At 39.4% G+C, this 18,597-nt stretch overlaps 1 protein-coding gene across 1 annotated transcript; it reads right to left on the reverse strand.

Moving 5' to 3' along the window:
- Window positions 1-548: 548 nt before the first annotated feature.
- Window positions 549-18,530, reverse strand: RBM24 (RNA binding motif protein 24). Its single transcript, XM_063130408.1, has 4 exons — window positions 18,003-18,530; window positions 16,810-16,933; window positions 13,489-13,543; window positions 549-3,080 (listed from the first exon to the last, which is right to left on the reverse strand). Exons 1-4 carry the CDS (start codon window positions 18,168-18,170, stop codon window positions 2,738-2,740), a joined length of 690 nt encoding a protein of 229 aa, XP_062986478.1. The 5' UTR covers window positions 18,171-18,530; the 3' UTR covers window positions 549-2,737.
- Between the last annotated feature and the right edge of the window lie 67 nt (window positions 18,531-18,597).

Raw genomic sequence — 18,597 nt, forward strand, 5'->3', positions numbered from 1 at the left:
TCAGAAGCAAGACATGAAAGTGTGGCCATCCCTTGTTTGATTACCAAATGCTGGAGACAAATTGTATGCTATTTCTGAATATGGAAGTTCAGCTTTATTTATAAGTAGATGCTGATAGGCCTGAATCTGTCTAATTTTTAGAACTACCTATACTGTTACTACTACCACATATTGTGGTGGCAAACACCACATTAATTATGCACTGTATGTAATAATATTTGTTTGAGACCTAAAACTGATACCACTGTATAATACAGCAAGTCCAGTAATATTTCATTTGTCTTGATTTGCATCTTTGAAACAATTGGACTTGTTCTTCTCACAGTAGAGCAGCCTTCCCCAACCTGGTACCTTGATTACAACTCCCATAATCCCCAGCTAGCATGGCCAATAGTCATGCTATCTGGGGATTATGGGGATTGTAGTCGAGCATATTTGAAGGCACTAGGTTGAGGAAGGCTGCAATTGAGGAACTACAGAAAAAAGATTAAGACATCTTGATATAGTAAGAAACAGGGGTGGTTTTTTTTGGTACAACTCCAAATCGGTTGGATTCAACAATGTTTTTATTGTTTTTCTTAATACAAGTGTATAGATTAGAAGATTTGAAACATTATAAAGTAATATACATAATAAATAACATGCACATGAGAGTCATGTTATCTACCTTATATAACACTGGCTAGTATTCAAAGAAAATCCAGTGACATTGGATAAAGTCCATAAAAATGCTATCCTGTCTTCCCTTGTATGAAATTGTTCAAGTATAAAAAGATTCCAATACAGTGTAAAATATTAAATTCCTTTTTAAGTCAAGAATAAAAATTGCAAGTTATTGCAGTTTCACAGGACAATGTAAAGCAGCGTTTCCTAGCAAAGGAATAAGAGTTGATCTATTCAGAGATGAAAGTGAAAAACTATTTTTGTTGGAGAAAATACTGGCAACCCACCCTAAACACATTGTGTGGATCGATTTATGGGAATTTATTTCCACATATTGCATTTAAGATTGGGGCTTCAGATCTAATTTTCTATATACATTCTTGGGACAAAGTCCCATTACAATCAGTGGGACTTAGGCCTAATTATATGCTATTATTGTGGCATAAGAACTCTTTCCATGCCGTTCAGTCCCATGTGGCACCAGTACTGCCTGCAAACAGGAATTCCATGGACTGGACAAATCACATGGTTATTTCCAACACCATTCATCTGATTCACATGGTGCCCATTTCCAGGCATTATTGGTGAGCTATGTTACCAGACCACACAGAAGCAGTTCCTGTTCCACAACAGCAATGCATTAATAGCAAGTGTGTGGAGTATTATAACTTTATGGCCCAATCCCTTTACCAATTCCCACTTCCAAGGAAGTAAGTTTCACTGAAAATCAATAGTGCTTTCTTCCAAGAAAACAGTTTTTACGGTCAAGGAGATAAAGGGAAAATCATGAAACTAGCATTTTTAAGCTCAAAACCTTTAAAAACGTGTTTTTAAAAGTACCCTTATAAAATTGTGTATTTATTGAATTTAAATAAACCCATGTCAGCATCTTTAGTTCATTAGGTTAATATTTTATATACCATAGCTAAACCTGCTAAATAACTTATACCATGAGATGAATACATAATTTTACAGTTTCACATCTAAGGTTGTTTTCTTTAGAGCGCAGCATAGTAGAACTTTCAAAATAAATATTTCTTTAAATAGCATTACAATTAAGGCACAATATAACCCACATAGCATTAACCCTTGAAGAACTGCAATCTCCACAAGCTGTCTCATGAAAAGACCTATGTTTTGCAAATAAATATTTAAATAGGTATTAAATTGTATACAAATCATTCCTCCCATCCCTTAACACAGTTCTTAAAGGTTTAAATTCAGCAAATTTCTTCCTGCCTTTATTCGCAAGCCATGAATAGATACAATAAATAAAAAGAGAGGGCTGTTGTAGTAAAGAGCTGATCCTATTTCAGAATCAGAATAGCTGACACCAGCAGTCAAAGTTTCCTAAAAGTGAAACAGGATGGGGGAGAGGGATTAGAATGTGACAAGCTCATCAAACAAGCACAAGTGATGAGTTCTTTCCAGAACGGTCTGTGTTATTGATTGTCTGTACAGCTGTTGCACCCATTAATTCCACACCACTTGCTCCATAGTCCCATTCATACAGAGGACAGATGAGAAAATAACTTTGGTGCCTGTCCACCCTTTCCCCCACAAAGGCCACGTTCCTTAGTTTGTTCGATGCCCGTTATGAGATCATCAGAAAACATTTTCTTATTATTCAAAGAAAGTTCTGTAGGCCATAATGAAAAGTAGCAATGACAGTCAGTGCTTTCAACATTTAAATAGTCATCTTCAACTTGATACAGGCTACATATTGCTCACCTGGACTTTTTTCCCTGATATTGTAAAATGTATCTTCTACAGGCTTTTTTGTTTAATATAAGCTTCTTTTGTTACTTCTGTCATCCTTTCATGATAGGATGATGCCTGGGCTGATATTATGAAACTCTTACAAAGATCCACCCCACAATACCACCCATGATATGGATGTATACTGTACAAAGACAGTGGCATTTGCTTTTGTAATACTATATTGCATTGCAGCTTTCCTTAAAGCTGGAAGAGTTATGGTTAATTGCCTCTTTTAAAACTATTTCTATTGGAAGGCTGGAAGGTAAAAATATAGGAAGAATAAGAAAGAGAACTTTCTTCACAGGTCCTTCTGTTATTGCATACGATCTGTTTGCAGCTGTTGTGGTTGGTACTGGCCAAAAGCAGCAGCAGCTGCTGCAGCTGTCCCAGGTGCTGCTGCAGTGATTGGTTGCTGGACTGCATAGCCATAACCCCCAGCAGTGACATATCCTGCAGCAGCTGGGGATGCTGCATAGGGATACTGGTCATAGGCTGCAGCTGCAGCGGCGGCGGCAGCAGCTGAATACTGAGCATATGCCGCTCCAGTGTAGTCAAGGTAGGGTGTGGTGGAGGCAGCAGCTGCTGTAGGCTGGACATGTGGAATGACTACTCCTGGTTGCACAAAAGCCTGTGGATATACATAATGAGCAGGGATCCTGTTGAAAAATAGAAGACAAAGTTAGATCTCACAAGTAAATCCCACTTCCAGATTCAGAACTAAAAAACAAACAAACTCAAATTTAGTTGTTGTTATATGCATAGGGTTGCCACAATAACTAGTTCCAATAGACAAATTGATAGGAGCCAAAAGGGAGAGGCATTATTGAAAATAAAATAAAAAAATTAGTGTCACCATGTTAGCGCTGACTTAACAGCAATTTCCAATAATTTTAAAATAGTTAGAGGGACCCTGAGATGTGTGGTACATCTATTAAAAAAATGAATAAATGAGATTTCTAACTACTAGACTGGAGAATACAGAATTTAAAGTCACACCAAAGTGACTCATTTCCCCCTAATACTTGCTAATCTATTGAGAGTTTATAATAGGCTTCACTCCACAGAACACAATTAGTTTTTGACAGTGCAGTATTAAAGGTTTCCAGGACTTTTATATTTGTTTGACCACATTACCCGTGTTACACAAATGTATTGATCTAGGGTAATAAATGTTTTGTATCGTGGCAACCCTACTTGAATTGCTATGCAGACTCAGCACACATTAATTCCTCTGCAACCTCAGTCACCCTTATTAAAAAATAAAAAAAACACAGGCGACAAAGGAGTTTAAATAGAAGTTCACAAGTGTGGTAAACACAGCAAGAATCACACTTTTCAAACGAACTATAGTGCAATTCACTCCGTCACAAAAGGCCATTGAGGGGAAGCTACATAGATGCCATTAAAATACACAAGTGATCCCTATGTAGGTGTGCATCACACTTCTGAAAAGGTTATAAGGCCATGAAAGTCAAACCTGCTGTGACCTATCAGGCCACGGGTCTCCTGCTTTGTGCCAACTTGTTTATTTCTATACAAGACATAGCTTTGGAAGGGGCGGGGAGAGCTGGGGCAGGATTATGTTCGGGTAGATCTAGTGTTTAACAGAAGCAGAAACATATTTTGAGCAACAACCCCACGGTTGTTAAGTACATCCTTCAATATCCTCCACATCATGAAATGTTACTTCTTTTTGTGCGCTTAGTAGCACAAGCAGGCTAATCTTGATAGTTGTAGCCACGCTGTCACATCTCAAAATACAGCATTTATGTAGTGCTTTGAGTGTTTAAAGTGCTTCACATGTATCATCTTGGTAAAGCTTACAAACAACTTTGCAAGGCAGATCAGTGTTGTTGCAGGTGGAGGGCTGAAGCTGAGAGGTGATGGTTTGCCTAAAGGCCCACTATGTGAGTGTGTGGCTATGGTAAGATTTTAAATACAGACTTCAAAGCTCACACCCTTGAGCCACGAGGTTACATCAGTTCTCAGTTCCCCACCTGCCATACAAATATGAGCATGGGTTGATCCCTCCCATCACATAGAACCCAAAATGTATTATTTCCACTGGCTTTTAACAGTACTATCTTCAAAGTTTTGAGCTGCAGCTCAAACTATAGGGGAAACAAACCCTCTCTCCCACATGGTGCAGCTTTAATGAGATCCAACACACACACACACGTGCGCACACAACGCACACACACACAGCTTCAGATGCAGAATAAAAGCTTTCAACTTCTCATGCAATGTCAAAAGTTCTCCTTTCCAGCTGTTGCACAAGTCAGCTCCACCTGGTCACCCTATATAAATATAGTTAAGATTAATAAAATGTGTTTAAATGAAAGTTACTTTCAAATGTCATTTAATGTTGCCAAGCAAGAGAATATTTTCAGTTCAACCATGTTGACAACTCTGAAAAGTAATTTCTCAAGACATTAAAAGCTAAGATTTGTTTGTTTAGCAGCTAATCACTCCCCCCCTTCAGCGTTTGCAACTCAAGCATTGAAATATTACAAAGCTAAGAAAAGTATTATTAATAATAAAATAAAAAGAATCTAAGTAAGAAAAAGTATTTATATCATCTATCTCCCACTGTTCAGGATGGGAGAACTGCAGTGTGTTAGAACGACACATGGGGTAAGTAATAAAAGTGAATCTTATTTAATAATCGAGGGCCCTTACAGCTTTTCAAATATATTGGTAATGATTCATCACTTCTAATGTTGAGTCTACATTAGAGATATTTCTGTGCTTTTAAAGTCCATATCAATAATAGCTTTGTGGGCTTTTGTTTTAGACCACACAAGAAGTTCCAAGATCATTTGACTATATTATTCACTTCAAAACAGATAATTCCAGAGGTTTGCTTTGGTCAAATCTAACAGAGAGGGATCTTTAACTATCATGTGAAGGTCAGCTTATCATAGCAGTTGGCAAGAGAGAGAGAGGAAAAAACCTGCCCTCCAGCTTTCTGTGCCTACAGAAGCACCGACCTCATGGATTTTAGGACTTGCATCATTCTTGTAAAAAAACACACCAAAAAAAACCTGGGACACATAAAGGAACGTAAAGCGCTTGTGATTTGTTTCTTTTAAGCCAAGAAACTAACAGGTGGGGAATTATGAAACTTTAGCCCTTTAGAACCTCTTAGTCTACAATATGCATGAACTCTTTGCAGGCGCCCCACTATTATGCCATTTTGCACATGGTGATTGACAGGACAGGCTGCAGCGGGGCTATTTTTGATCATCTGTCATGCGACAAGGGCTTCCAGCTGAGTAAAATGACTTTATAAGGCCAAAGTAAACTTCCATCTGTTGGAAAGGCCAGCGTGCAGAGATTGCCATGATACCGAACTGCTAGCTCCTTTTATGCTCAGCAAGGTCAAAAGGTTAAAGAGCAGTTTCCCATTCTGCTGCTGAGGCATCTTTATTCAATAGTTTGAAGGGTGTTCTTCTGAACTTATTGTGTCGTGAATGGTGGTAGTAACAATGGAATTGTACATAGTTTCAGATTTCTTTCATTAAAGGAGGTATTTTTATTTTGGTTTTTTTAAAATGTTCTTTTCTATTACACCAATCTTACCCTAAGGTTGCAATACTAAACATGTTTACCTGGGAAAAAGCCCCATGAAACACAGTGGGCTTACTTTTGAGGAAACATGCATTGGGCTGCACTGCAAACTTGGAATCAGGTCCCACTGACTTCAACACAGATTATTTTTTAAGTAAGGTCCTTTGGATTCCATAGCCTGAATCTTTGCATATTTACTCAGAAGTAACTCCTGCTCAATACGCTCATTAATTGATATTCATCTAAGCAATATTTCATTGGTTTTATGGTGAGAGCCATCACAAAGTTAATAAACTACATCGTATATATTGTACAGCATAGAAAAACACTGAAAAGATAAACATCTACCTTGATCAACATAAATATGGCTACAACAACAAAAAAGTTAGTATCAAAGTTTCATACCTTGGCTTATTAAAGCAGAAATTCTTAATGAGGGCCTTTTCTGGTAGCTAGTACATTCCATTCAAAATCGAACCAGGAGCATACTCCTTATATCGGAGGTTGTGCATGTATGCAAGAATCAGAATAGTCCTTTAACTTTCACTCTTTACTGTAAAAGGTACTGTATCATTTGCATTTTATTTTTCTATTATTCCCAAGTTCCTAACCGTAACCAGATATTTTAGTCATGATCACACATTGTGCAACGCACCCACCGCCATCACCGTTAACAGTTGCTTAAAACCGGTAACTGAAGTTTTGTGGAAGCTCAATTACTGTTAACCACTTGTTAGTGAGCTTTTATTAGGCTTAATTTTGTTCCTATTGACCACAGTGGAAGCATTTCCAATGGAATAAGAATAAAGCCTAAGTAAAATGAAAATAAATATATTTAAATAAAAAAAGTTACGGATAAGTCATACGTAAAACTACCAACACCACCTCTGATACTGGTTCACTCATTATAACAAGCCATGTGACTAAGTCTAGCCTCCTGCCTCTCCTTCCCTCTTCCAGTGTGTGGAAGAGCTTTGAAGTTTTCACTTCTGATTTGGATTAAGTATGGCTTGTCGTGTCATCTGAACCTAACAAACTGTAGTTAATCTTACTATGGTTTGTTCGAAACACGCCAACAGCAAACCATGGATTATGAAACAGGCTAATTTCAACAAAACCATAGTGAAAATTAACCACAGTTTAGGGTTTTTTGACACATCTAACTGTGGTTAATCAAAAACTGAAGCAAAGCTTACAATTTCCTCCCCACATCTGTGCCAAAGAAGAGGGGAGGGAAACTGCGCAAGCCCGGGGTTAATGCTACCTTTGTTCCCATCACATTGAACCATGGTTTATTGGGACATCCAAATGCAGCCATTAAATGGAGAATGACCAGAGAAAGAAAAGCAAGCCACAGAGTGGCTGAGAGTCCCTCATCTTGAATTTTACTAGAATTTATAAATTTCACTAGAATTTATAAAGACATTATACGTTATACCCTTTTCCAGAATAGAGTAGCTCTTCATAACATAACAGACATTCTTTCTTTCAGAACATTTCTGCGCACTCTCCATTCTGTATTGAACCACCACCTCCAATCACTGTGGGGTGGGTTTTTTTTAATGTGTATGTGGGGTGGGTGGTTGTTTGTATTAAAACCCCTCTCATTTGTGTAACACCACCAGCACATTTTCTAATGTTATATCTCCTTACATGGGCATTCCAGGAAATAAATATATATATATAAGAAAATAAATAGGTCAGCTCTGTGTGTTAATCTCAATTTAAAATGAATGTGTAATGGGCAAGGATTCAGTAGCTAATTTTAGCAGGAACCCAAGAAAGAGAAAAGCAGCAAAAAGTGCACATAATGGGAAATAATAATAATAATAATAATAATAATAATAATAATAATAATTTTATTTATTTATTTCTTACCCGCCTCTCCCTTTGGATCCATTTGGAGTAGGTACAAAGCCATGAGGTCACCATTTTGTCTTAAAGGACTACAGATTTTTTTAATGATTCCAGGAGGGTTTACATGGGATAGGGCATGAGGTGTGAATAACATCAGCTAATGATGGTGACAAGGACAATGGACCGAATGAAACACATACAACCATATCCTTCAAAACTGACCTCACCAGATCACTATCCTTAATTTTAAAGTAGTGATTATTATCCAGCACCCATGAAAACAGCACTACAGTTATACTAAGATTTCCAAAAGATGGATTAAGCAAATGTTTTTGAACCAAATATAACCAGCTTGGAGAGAAGAAACTGAAAATATAAGGACATCCATGTTGGACCAAACCAAAAACCTATCTAGTCCAGCATTCTGCTCCCAAAGTGGCCAACCAGTTGCCTTTGGGAAGCCCACAAGCAGGACATGAGTACAACAGCACCCTCTCACCCATGCTCCCCAGCAACGGCTGTACATAGACTTAGTGTTTCTGATACTGGAGGTAGCGCATAGCCATCATGACTAGTAGCCATTCTTATCCTCCTTTAATTTGTCTAAAGCTATGCACATTTGTGGCCCTCACTCTATCTTGAGGTAATGAATTCCAACATTTAACTATCTGGAATTTCCCACCAATCAGTTTCATTGGATGACCTCGGGTTCTAGTATAAGAACCTCTCTCTATTCACTAATTTCACACCAAGCAGGACTGTTCAGAATGCACTAACATCTGACTGTCAGCGTTATGGAAGCATAAGCAGGTCCTCTTACTATACTTAATGTAAATAATACACTTTAAAAGCATATTGGACCTATAGCAGAGCAGAGCTGTTGAGGGCAAAATACTGCAGACTTTCGCTTTTCAGTTAATACAAACTTCCTGAATTCCAGCAATGGCAGGCTATTAGGAAAGAAGATTTTCATCACTCTTATTTACAAAAAGCACTGTAGCAAGATCTACTATTATCTTTGCATAATATGCTAAGGTGCATCTACTCAGCTAATAGTAAAAAAAAAACCTACTTTAAAAAGTTTTTTTCCTCCATTGAATGTGAAATATCTCCCCATCATACTATACATTTTCCACCATGAAAACAGTAAAGTATTTATATATGATCACTTAAAGGGCCCAACTGATCTCTCTACTATTAATCACCTGCAATATCTCACACTTGCACTGCTGTTACACACACACACGAAATAAACTGTAAGAAAGATTCTGAAAGGGAGCTTTCGATGAAGATTTTTTTAAAAATATAATCCTTGGGATTTCCACATCACAGAAAACGTGATGAAAAAAACTGTTAAAATGTATATTTACAGTGTTGCATATTCTGATTATCTTACAGCATAGAACTTTTCTGTAACTTATTCATACATGCCACATGTCAAAGAAATATTTTATTTACCCAGTTACAATATAGAGCCGCAAGTGGCTTAAACACGATTCCCTTACAGCACAATTCTATCTATATATACTTTGAAGTAAGACCATTGCGTTCAGTGGGGCTTGTTCTGAACAGACAGATAGGATTGCACTGTCTAGAATAAAGGATAGAAAGATCGAAAATTCTCTAAAGCTGGAATCCTATGAATGTTTAGACAGAAAAAAGTCGTACAATTCCCAGCATGCAGGGAGTTGTAGCACTTTTTTCTGTCCGAACATGCATAGGATTATGCCCTATACTAGTTGAAATAGAATATTAAAATTTAAGACAATGGACAACTTAGTCCTTAAGTTAAACTCGGAGCTGAAAGGCAGGTCTAATATATAAATGAATGTATGTCATGATTTGAATTTCTTCCAATTAGCCATGCTCAGAATTAAGCAATTAGGATGCATCCATTTTCCAAGCAAGTGTATTTAAGATTGCATACCAGTTACCTTGACTGCAGTAGTACTCTGACCTTGAAGTTTTTGTGCTGGGGTGTCTTACTTCAACCCAGCAATTCCTTGTAAGCATGGGAACTTTCCTATGCGTGCAGAGTCCCGCTCACCACCCCATATACACACTCACACACACCCCACCAAGGCATTGATGTCAATGGTGAAAGCGGCTGCATATGCAAAAATTACTGTGTACATGGACCTGCCCCATCCATATAAGCGACTGATGGAACACATTATAACATTATGGGTCCCTCAAGGATTCTGCAACACCATGGTAATACTATGACCTGTGCTAGTGCGCTAATGGAGATGTTGGTAAACATATGTACTGATTAATCAAACTTTAGGTCAGTGTGTAAATTGACGAAATATCCGAACGCTCTTATCTTGCATAACTTGTTTGTAGACTGCAGCTTAATATTAAGCTATTATTAGATTGTAAGCCTATGCGGCAGGGTCTTGCTATTTACTGTGTTATCTGTACAGCACCATGTACATTGATGGTGCTATATAAATAAATAATAATAATAATAATAAGCCCAATCTTATACATACTTAGCTGGGAGTAAGTCCCATTGAACTTCTGAATAGACATGCACAGGATTCTGCTGTTAGACCAACTGATTTCTGACCCTCCCATCTCAGTGGTAGAGGGACCAGATGCAAAAGAGGACAGGGCTTCTCACCTTTAATAGTTTATTATCACTTATTTGCTACACCTGCCAAAATTCCCTCTTCAACACAGCTATTAAAGGTGCGGCCACCCCACTCAATAGACTAGCTGAGGACCAAATTAGACATGGCATAATGTCTAGTCTTTAGAATGTAAATAGCAACCATGGGGAAAGAGTTCAGGACCATAGGAGATGGGATGGGAATGAAGTTAACCCTTTCCTCCCATGCTGTGGTCCTATCGAAATTCCTCCCGCAAGCTGTTATTTGTCCTGGGAGGGAAGCTGCCAATGGAATCATCCTTTTGGGGGTGTATATACACTTGGGATAGTATTTTCACTGGGACTGCAGTGGGAGGCCAGGGTTCAACCTTTCTCCCTACGTGCTACATTCCTGATCTCTCCTCCCATGGCTGCCATTTATATTTTTAATTTTAAGAATTAGAAACACACATTGCAATTACAAAACCAACAAACCACATCTGGTTTGTCCCTGAGCACCTCCTCTTGTCCTACCATAGAAAGAGAACAACAAATCTTGTGGCACTTTAAAGGCAATTACAGAATAATCCCTTTCTTACCCCCTTCACCTATTTAGATCAAACTACTCATTTTGTGAGAGTAATATAGTATAACATTTTCCTTCAAAAACAGTAACAATATTCAGGCAATTATTTAAGTGTTTACTTTGCAAATAATGTTTTACAATATTTTGGGAACTATTTGTAGACTAGGATAAATGAAAAGAAACCAATCCAAAACAAATGGAAGGGCTATATTCGACGTTCTCTGCAAAAGTCAATAAAATATAGTATGTTGTCGTTTTGGAAGCTTTGGAAGTTTAGAAAAATAACACTTAATTATTTGGAAGCTTTGGAAGTTTGGGAAAATAACACTTAAGTATGTATGAAACTACATACATTTCTAAGTTTTCCTCAACAGGTCTGTTTGTTTTTGTCAAACCGAAAGCAGCAGGCTGCAGATTTAAAACAGAGGAACAGTGGAGGGGAAGGTACGTTTAACTCTTTACCCCCTGTTTTCTCACACAGCCTCTCCACCACAGTTACTTTTTCCTTTATGGGGAAAGGATAAAGATCTGAGTACCTTTGTCCAATGGGTGGAAAAAAGAGCTGGAGGGAAATTTGAGCAGAAAATAGCCAAAGAGAAAAGGTTTAAGCATCCCTTCCTCATGCCAATCCTCACCGTAAGTTTGCAGGTTTGTGGGGTCTGGATTTGTTTCAAAACAATGCCTGCAAGTGCATGCAATGGGTGAATCCAGAGTTGCACGGAACATTGTTCCATGAATCGGATGATTCTGCAGGCAGAGGGGGAATATTCACCGATCCCCCTCTGGTGAGTTGAGAAAACCTCCAGAACAGTGTGCCAGGTAGAGCTGGGAATAGCAGGGGAAAGGAAGAATTGGTGAAAACTGCCACCCTTCCCCTTTCTTTTAGTGGGGAGGATCCACTGGATTATAGTTTCTTCCACCAATGGAAGGCCTCCTTCTATTCACAGAGGGTCAACTCTGAATCTAAGTCATTGGGCCAGTTTGCATGAACGCTGCAGCCCACCACGGCTTATACAAGCCACGGTGGGTTGTGGCAGGTGCTGGTGGCCATTTTGAATACTCAAGTTGTGGCAGGCAAGCAAGCTGTGGCAGGGTTGTTTAACCCTCGCCTAAGCCACCCTCACCAGGTTCACATGGCACAAAAAGCCACGTTGGCTGCCTGCCGTGGCTTGAATATTCAAAAGGGCGGCCAGCATGCCCTACAAACCACGTTGGCTTAAATAAGCCATGTTGGGTACAGTAATCGTGTGAACCTGATCATTGTCTATTTGGGGCTTTAGTTAGCTAGTTAATAGTGTAACTGCTGGTATCTCACAATAAGACATAATAATCCTAAATTATTCTTCAGTAAGTGTCTATATTATGATGTATTGCCCTTGCTTTCTTGTTAAGGATTTTTCTAGTACGTTTTGCCATGACTCTTACTCAGCAAGAATTAGAAAGGATATAGTGCAAAGGGAATTCAAGGCAAGCAGACTTCACCTGCTATTTTTATGCTTAATTGTAGAATAAAAGAGCAAAATGACTTTTAGAGTAGCAAAAGTTTAAAGAAATACTACATATTAAATCTGATAAAGACTTTAAAAATTATCTAATAGGAGAGTGCAGGTGGACGCATATTGTTAATAGATAGAGCTCCACACCCTTCCCAAGAAACAAAACCAAAACTGCAACATGCAAGCAATGTTGATTTTTCTTTTTTACAAAAAAAAGAAATCAAAAAAGAAGTCACACAAATTTAGCACTCACTACAAAGTACGGTTAAAAAAAAAAAGATAAAGAATTCACAGGCTACAGCTCAAAAGCAAGAGAGAAAAAAGTCCCTTTGCTCCCCATGGCAAAGTCAACACTTCTCAACAAAACCAAAATGAAAAGACCACCAAAAACTTTCACTATAGCTCTTTCAATTAAATAAAAAGCACACAGTTTAGCTATCAACACCACTTCATTACTGTAATAAATAAAAAAAAGCACACGGATAACTATTGACTATATAGAAAAAACATACATGCATCGTTAATCACCATTTTAGCTTGTTTGTGTCTACTGGTTACAGAGTTTAATTCCAAACAGAACTATTCCACCTCTTATCATCATATCCTTTTCATCAGTTATCTTAACTGTAAACGATCCCTGTCAGATTAGAAAGAGATAAATAAACATTGAGTCAAGCTGAAGAAAAATGGGGCACAGTGGGATGTTTATTAAAGGCACACCTTCTTCTTTTACCACATGATCTTACAAGCAAAGGACTGCTTAAGTACAAGGATAGCATGCATCTTAACACCACTTGACTCAGTTGAAGTACTTATTATGAGAATTATTAATAAAGTGATAGCATTTTAAATCTGGAAATTTGAAAAACATAATTTTACAGCGAGCAGCCACATTAGAGGCCATCGTCATGTACACACTATCTTTTTCCCCACCCCCGAAGACTAGTTTAAAGCAGACTTACCCAAAAGGCCTCTGTATTAATGCTGGATGAAGCTGCTGAACACCAAAGGCAAAACCTACCAACAAAACACATCACATTCTCTATATCAGCATTCTGTCTACTGCATTTTATAGTGCAATCCTATACAAGTCCAGTCAGAAGTATGCCCCATTAAGTTCAAGGGAACTTACATCCAGGTAAATGGGTATAGGATTGCAGCCTTATACATTCTAAGAAATTATTATTATTACTATTAGTAGTAGTAATAGTAGTAGTAGTATCCCGCCTTTTGCCCAATACTGGGCCTCAAGGCGGCCTTACAAAATTTAAAACATACATTTTAAAACCTAGGAAAAGAAATGTACAATTTTTAAAAAAATAAATTACAATATTAAAACGTTAAACGTTTAAAATACATGACAATTTTACAAATCTGTAACATAGATGGAGGACCAGATTATACCACCCTGGGATCAGTCTTGATGTATAAATTACCTAAAATGAATAAAAATGTTAATACATAATACAGATTTTAAGGCATGCAAATTAGAAAAATATGATCTAATTTGGTTTAAATAAGATCAGCTGTACACAGAACAGTAGCCTTTATTCCATAGTACTGTATCAATGAGTGAAAATTAATGAGAGGCATTATTTCTCACAAGTCACTGTAGCTTGGGGCAGGAATAATGTTCAGAATCTCCTACCCTTGGTTGGTACGGGCTTGTGTGCACCCTTCCCTCTCCCCAACTCCTGTATGAATTCCCCCTGCCTGTCATTGTTTGCTTTAGCCATGATGTAGGATTATACCTGCACTGGCACAAACCATGGTCCAAACTAACCAAGTTTGTGTTCTTAAATAGAGTTCAAAGTGGGTTTGCAAAAGCATGATCACAACACGTTGTTAAGCTGGTTAGTTAGAGCTAATGCAGAGGTAATGACACTTCATTGTTAAAACCAACTATGGAAGGGAGGGATGAATTCATGCAGAAGAAGGAAGGAATTTGTGAGCCTATGGCACATTCCCAATCTTTCTCTGCACCAGGCAACAGTTCAGTTCAATAACCAGAATTTAAACAATCCAGAGTTCCCTCCCAGTTTGGACATAATGATGAACTTTGACTAGTTTAAAATGAGAAATGGACACATTCAATCTCTTCTTGTGACCATGCCAGAAGAGGGAAGGAGAATGCAGAAGTCAATGGCCTGGCTTGCACACAACAACAACCCAGGTTGAATATGGGTTGCCATTGAATTGTGGGTTGTAATTATGTGCAAAACCTGCACTATGGCTTAACTATGGGTTGCTAACCTTGAACAACCCAGAGTTCACAACAAACCACGGGTTCTCTTCATGGTTAAACCATAGCTAAACCATAGTGCAGGTTTCACACAATTCAACAAACCATACTCACCCCGTACTCTGGATTGTTACGTGTGAACCAGGTGTGAGACACTAATCATGATTTAGTGATACATCTGAAATGGGGCAGATTGAGTAAGTAACCATAGTAATTAAACACGTAGTTTAGATGCTTGTATCTTCCATCTTCTCATTTTCATAGATTTGGCCCCATCTCCACAGGCTAGTAGTCTTCAGAGGTGGAACAATGGCCAAAACTATCATTTGTCAATTCAGACACCATGCCAAACCAAAGCACAAAGTATAACTTGCAATTCTGGTTTACCAGCTAATTGCAAAACATGGTACATCAATTCAGACATCACCCCAAACTATAATTAAGGTTGCTTGACCATGGTTTGGCATAATTTCTGACCTAAGCCAGTGTACAGAACCATATTTGTATAATACAGCATGCTTCAACTTCATGCCCTCCAGACATGTTGGACTACAACTCTCAGCATTCCTGATCATTGCCCTTGCTAGCTGGGGCTGATGGTAGTTGAAGTCCAAAACATTGGGAGACCACCAAGTTGGAGAAGGCTGATATTATATACAAGTTGGATCAAAATGTTCTACTAATGATAATAGAAGGATTAAACATAGAGGCTTCAGAGAAGATGGGTATAAATAAATTTTAATGCTTTCAATGGAAGAGGACCTTAGGAATGACTTGGTGTGTTAGAGGAAACAGAACATGTTGTCTGAATTGTTAAAATTCTGTGTGGTACAGCCATTCATTCTTCCTTAAGATACTAAATCATAATCTAAAATAAAATAATTATTTTAGAAATAATTTTTAAAATCAGAAGCACAAGGAATGGAATCCATTTTACTAATTTGGGGTGCATGAGGGCTGGCCATGATTACTCAGTGGTGTGGGGAAAGCATTCTGCACGTGCTCAAAAGCTTAGCTCCAGTACTAAGAGAGGTTCCAAGGCTAAACTCTGGCCAGCCTTTACTTAAACAACAAATAGCATTTAGCTCATGAATACGAATACCGAGCTTAATGAGTCAATGCAGCCAATAATAAACGTTGCTATTCTTATCAACCTGAGAAAACATATTCCTGTAAATACAGAATGAGACTTTGGTCTCATAAGGAAATGGGAAGCCATTCTAGTAGTCGCTTCAGCTTATACCAGACAAAACCTCTGGCAGAAATCTGCTATAAATGGCAGTGAGTGACCCAGGTGACTTCTTGAAGCTGTCAACTTGTTGCACCAGAACTGATAAGCCCAATATTACAAGAGCACATTGTACAAATGGATCTCCTTTGTTTCAGGACCAGACATTTATGTAAGTCCAGGATTTATATTCATATCATATAGCGGAATGAATCTTCAATAAATGGTAGAGCCATTGTAATTTAAATTTGCTTAAAGTATCCAAAGAAGGACATTACTGAATTTAATGAATGTACCAAACAGAATAGATATATAAGAAAAGATCCTGTGTATCTACTATCTGGATATCTACTATTCACATACATTGGCAGCTTCTCCTTCCATTTGTTTCTTATAGAAAGCATGCAAGAGGGAGTAACACCCAGCCACTGCTCTTCTTCTGGCAATGGTAGATCATTCCACGTTCTGAACACACAACCCTGCACAGGTGCCTTGTGTCTCCCACCTACCCCCTAGGAAGGTCTGCCTCACAGTTTGTGGCTTAGGCTCAAAAGGCTGTAATGTCACTTCGCCAACTATGTCATATCTGTCTTGGCTGTCCTCATGCATTGCATTGGCAAGAACCATCTTTCACATGCACTGGTTGGCATAAAAGCCATAGAACTGGGTGATAAAGGTGTTGTTGATAGTTAGACCACAATCCTCAAACTACTCATTCCAAAGTAGCTCCACTGAAATATGATAGGATTTAAAATTTCCATTCTCTGTACTAGCAATGAGAAATCAGCTACAGAAGAGAGGGGCTTTTCTTACCTGGCTGCATTATTCTTGGTTTTGCTCCTAGGTATGCTAGATTCACATTAGCCTTTCTTCCATCAATGATTGGATTAGGATCTTTGCAGGCCCTTTCCGCAGCCGCACGGTCAGCCATCGTCACCTTGACAATAAAGCAGTGCAAAATGTCAAAACTGTTATATTAGACACAACTTGGCCCAATGTTGTGCTTCCACATTTTTTATTTATTTATTTTTTATTTTTTATTATTATTATTATTATTATTATTATTATTATTATTATTATTATTATTCTATCCCGTCTTTTTCCTCTTGCAAGGAACCCAAGGTGGCTCACATGTTTTTCCTCCTCTATTTTATCCCCACAACCCTGTGTAGTAGGATTGGCTGAGACAGGCCCAAAGTCATCCAGTGAACTTCATGGACAAGTGGACTAGAACCCGGACTTCCAGCACTCTAACCACTACACTATGCTGGCTCTTATAGCAAAACACTGCCATGTGAAACTCAACACTGTTTCCATTAGACTCTTTAGGATCTCTTCATTCCTCCTCATCGAAAACACTGCCAAGTCGCTAACTTTAGTCAAATTAATAAAGAAAAAAAGCACTGATCAGGCGTTTCTGTGTCTACAAACTGTGCCGCAGGAATTTTGCAAGCAGGCACTGAACACCAGTGACACAGGAGCATGTGCAGGAGCAGATAAAAATACTAGCATGTCGTATCAGTCTGAAGCCAGCTGGCTTCATCTGATGCCAAAAATTTTCTAGCAACTTTTCATATGCAAGTAGGATGCAAATCTCCGGAGGACACGGCACCCAGCTCTTCCTCCCACCGCCGTCCCCAACATAGAGAAGAAACAACCCGTCAAAATACACAACTCCTTCGAAAAGAAATAGGAGACACCCCCCTTTTTTAAACTTGGTATTTATTGCGTATCATCATTCCAGTTGGTTAGCTGCTTTTCAGTCCGTTGCTCATAAGCTTTACTAAAGTTCCAGGAAGTTGATCGCTCACCTGCCTCGCCCATCCCCACGGCCTGACGGTGATCAGATCTCCCTCCTTTTGGGGCGGGGGGGGGATTGGACGACATAAGATCCAAAGTGCCACGAATTGCCTTCCTCCTAACTTTCCATCCCCCTACTACCCCTGGGTACCCCACTCTGGACGTTGCTGCGCATACGCACATCCCCGCCGCTCCCTCGGACTTACAAAGCCGTATCCCCGGGATTTGCCCGTCTGCCTGTCGGTGATGACGACGGCTTCCTCGATCTCCCCGAAGACCTCGAAGTACTTGCGGAGGCTGGAGTCCGTGGTGTGGTAGGGCAGACCCCCGACGAAGATCTTGGTGTACGTGGTATCCTTCTGGGTCGTGTGCATCTTCCAAAAGATGCCGCTTCCACGCCTGCGAGCCCCGCGCAAAGACCAACAAGGAGCGAGGTGCGGGCGAAGGAACTCCCGCAGCAGCAGCTGCTCAACGGCGGCTCCGCGCGCGCGTGCCCACTCACGCCCAGCCAACTTCGCCCACCGGCCGCTCAGCAAGCCCCTTTCTTTCCCCCCCTCAAAGCAAAACAGCCGCCCTCGCTCTCTTCCGACCAGCCCGTTGCCTTCAGGCGGACAGGAAGCCTCGCAAGCTGCCTTGGAGAGGTAGATGGTGTCAGGAAGGAGGAGAGGGCGGCGGCGGTGGCGGCAACTCCGGAGGAAGCACCGGGCCCAGCCGCAGGCGATTCAAGAGCCCTCACCCGTCTTTGGCTTGTCTCTAAAAGCCACCCGCGCGACCTCCCCGGCTCCTGCCGCTCCGCCCTCC

Source organism: Elgaria multicarinata, chromosome 7, assembly GCF_023053635.1.
Source record: "Elgaria multicarinata webbii isolate HBS135686 ecotype San Diego chromosome 7, rElgMul1.1.pri, whole genome shotgun sequence".
In the NCBI taxonomy this organism is placed as follows: domain Eukaryota; kingdom Metazoa; phylum Chordata; class Lepidosauria; order Squamata; family Anguidae; genus Elgaria; species Elgaria multicarinata.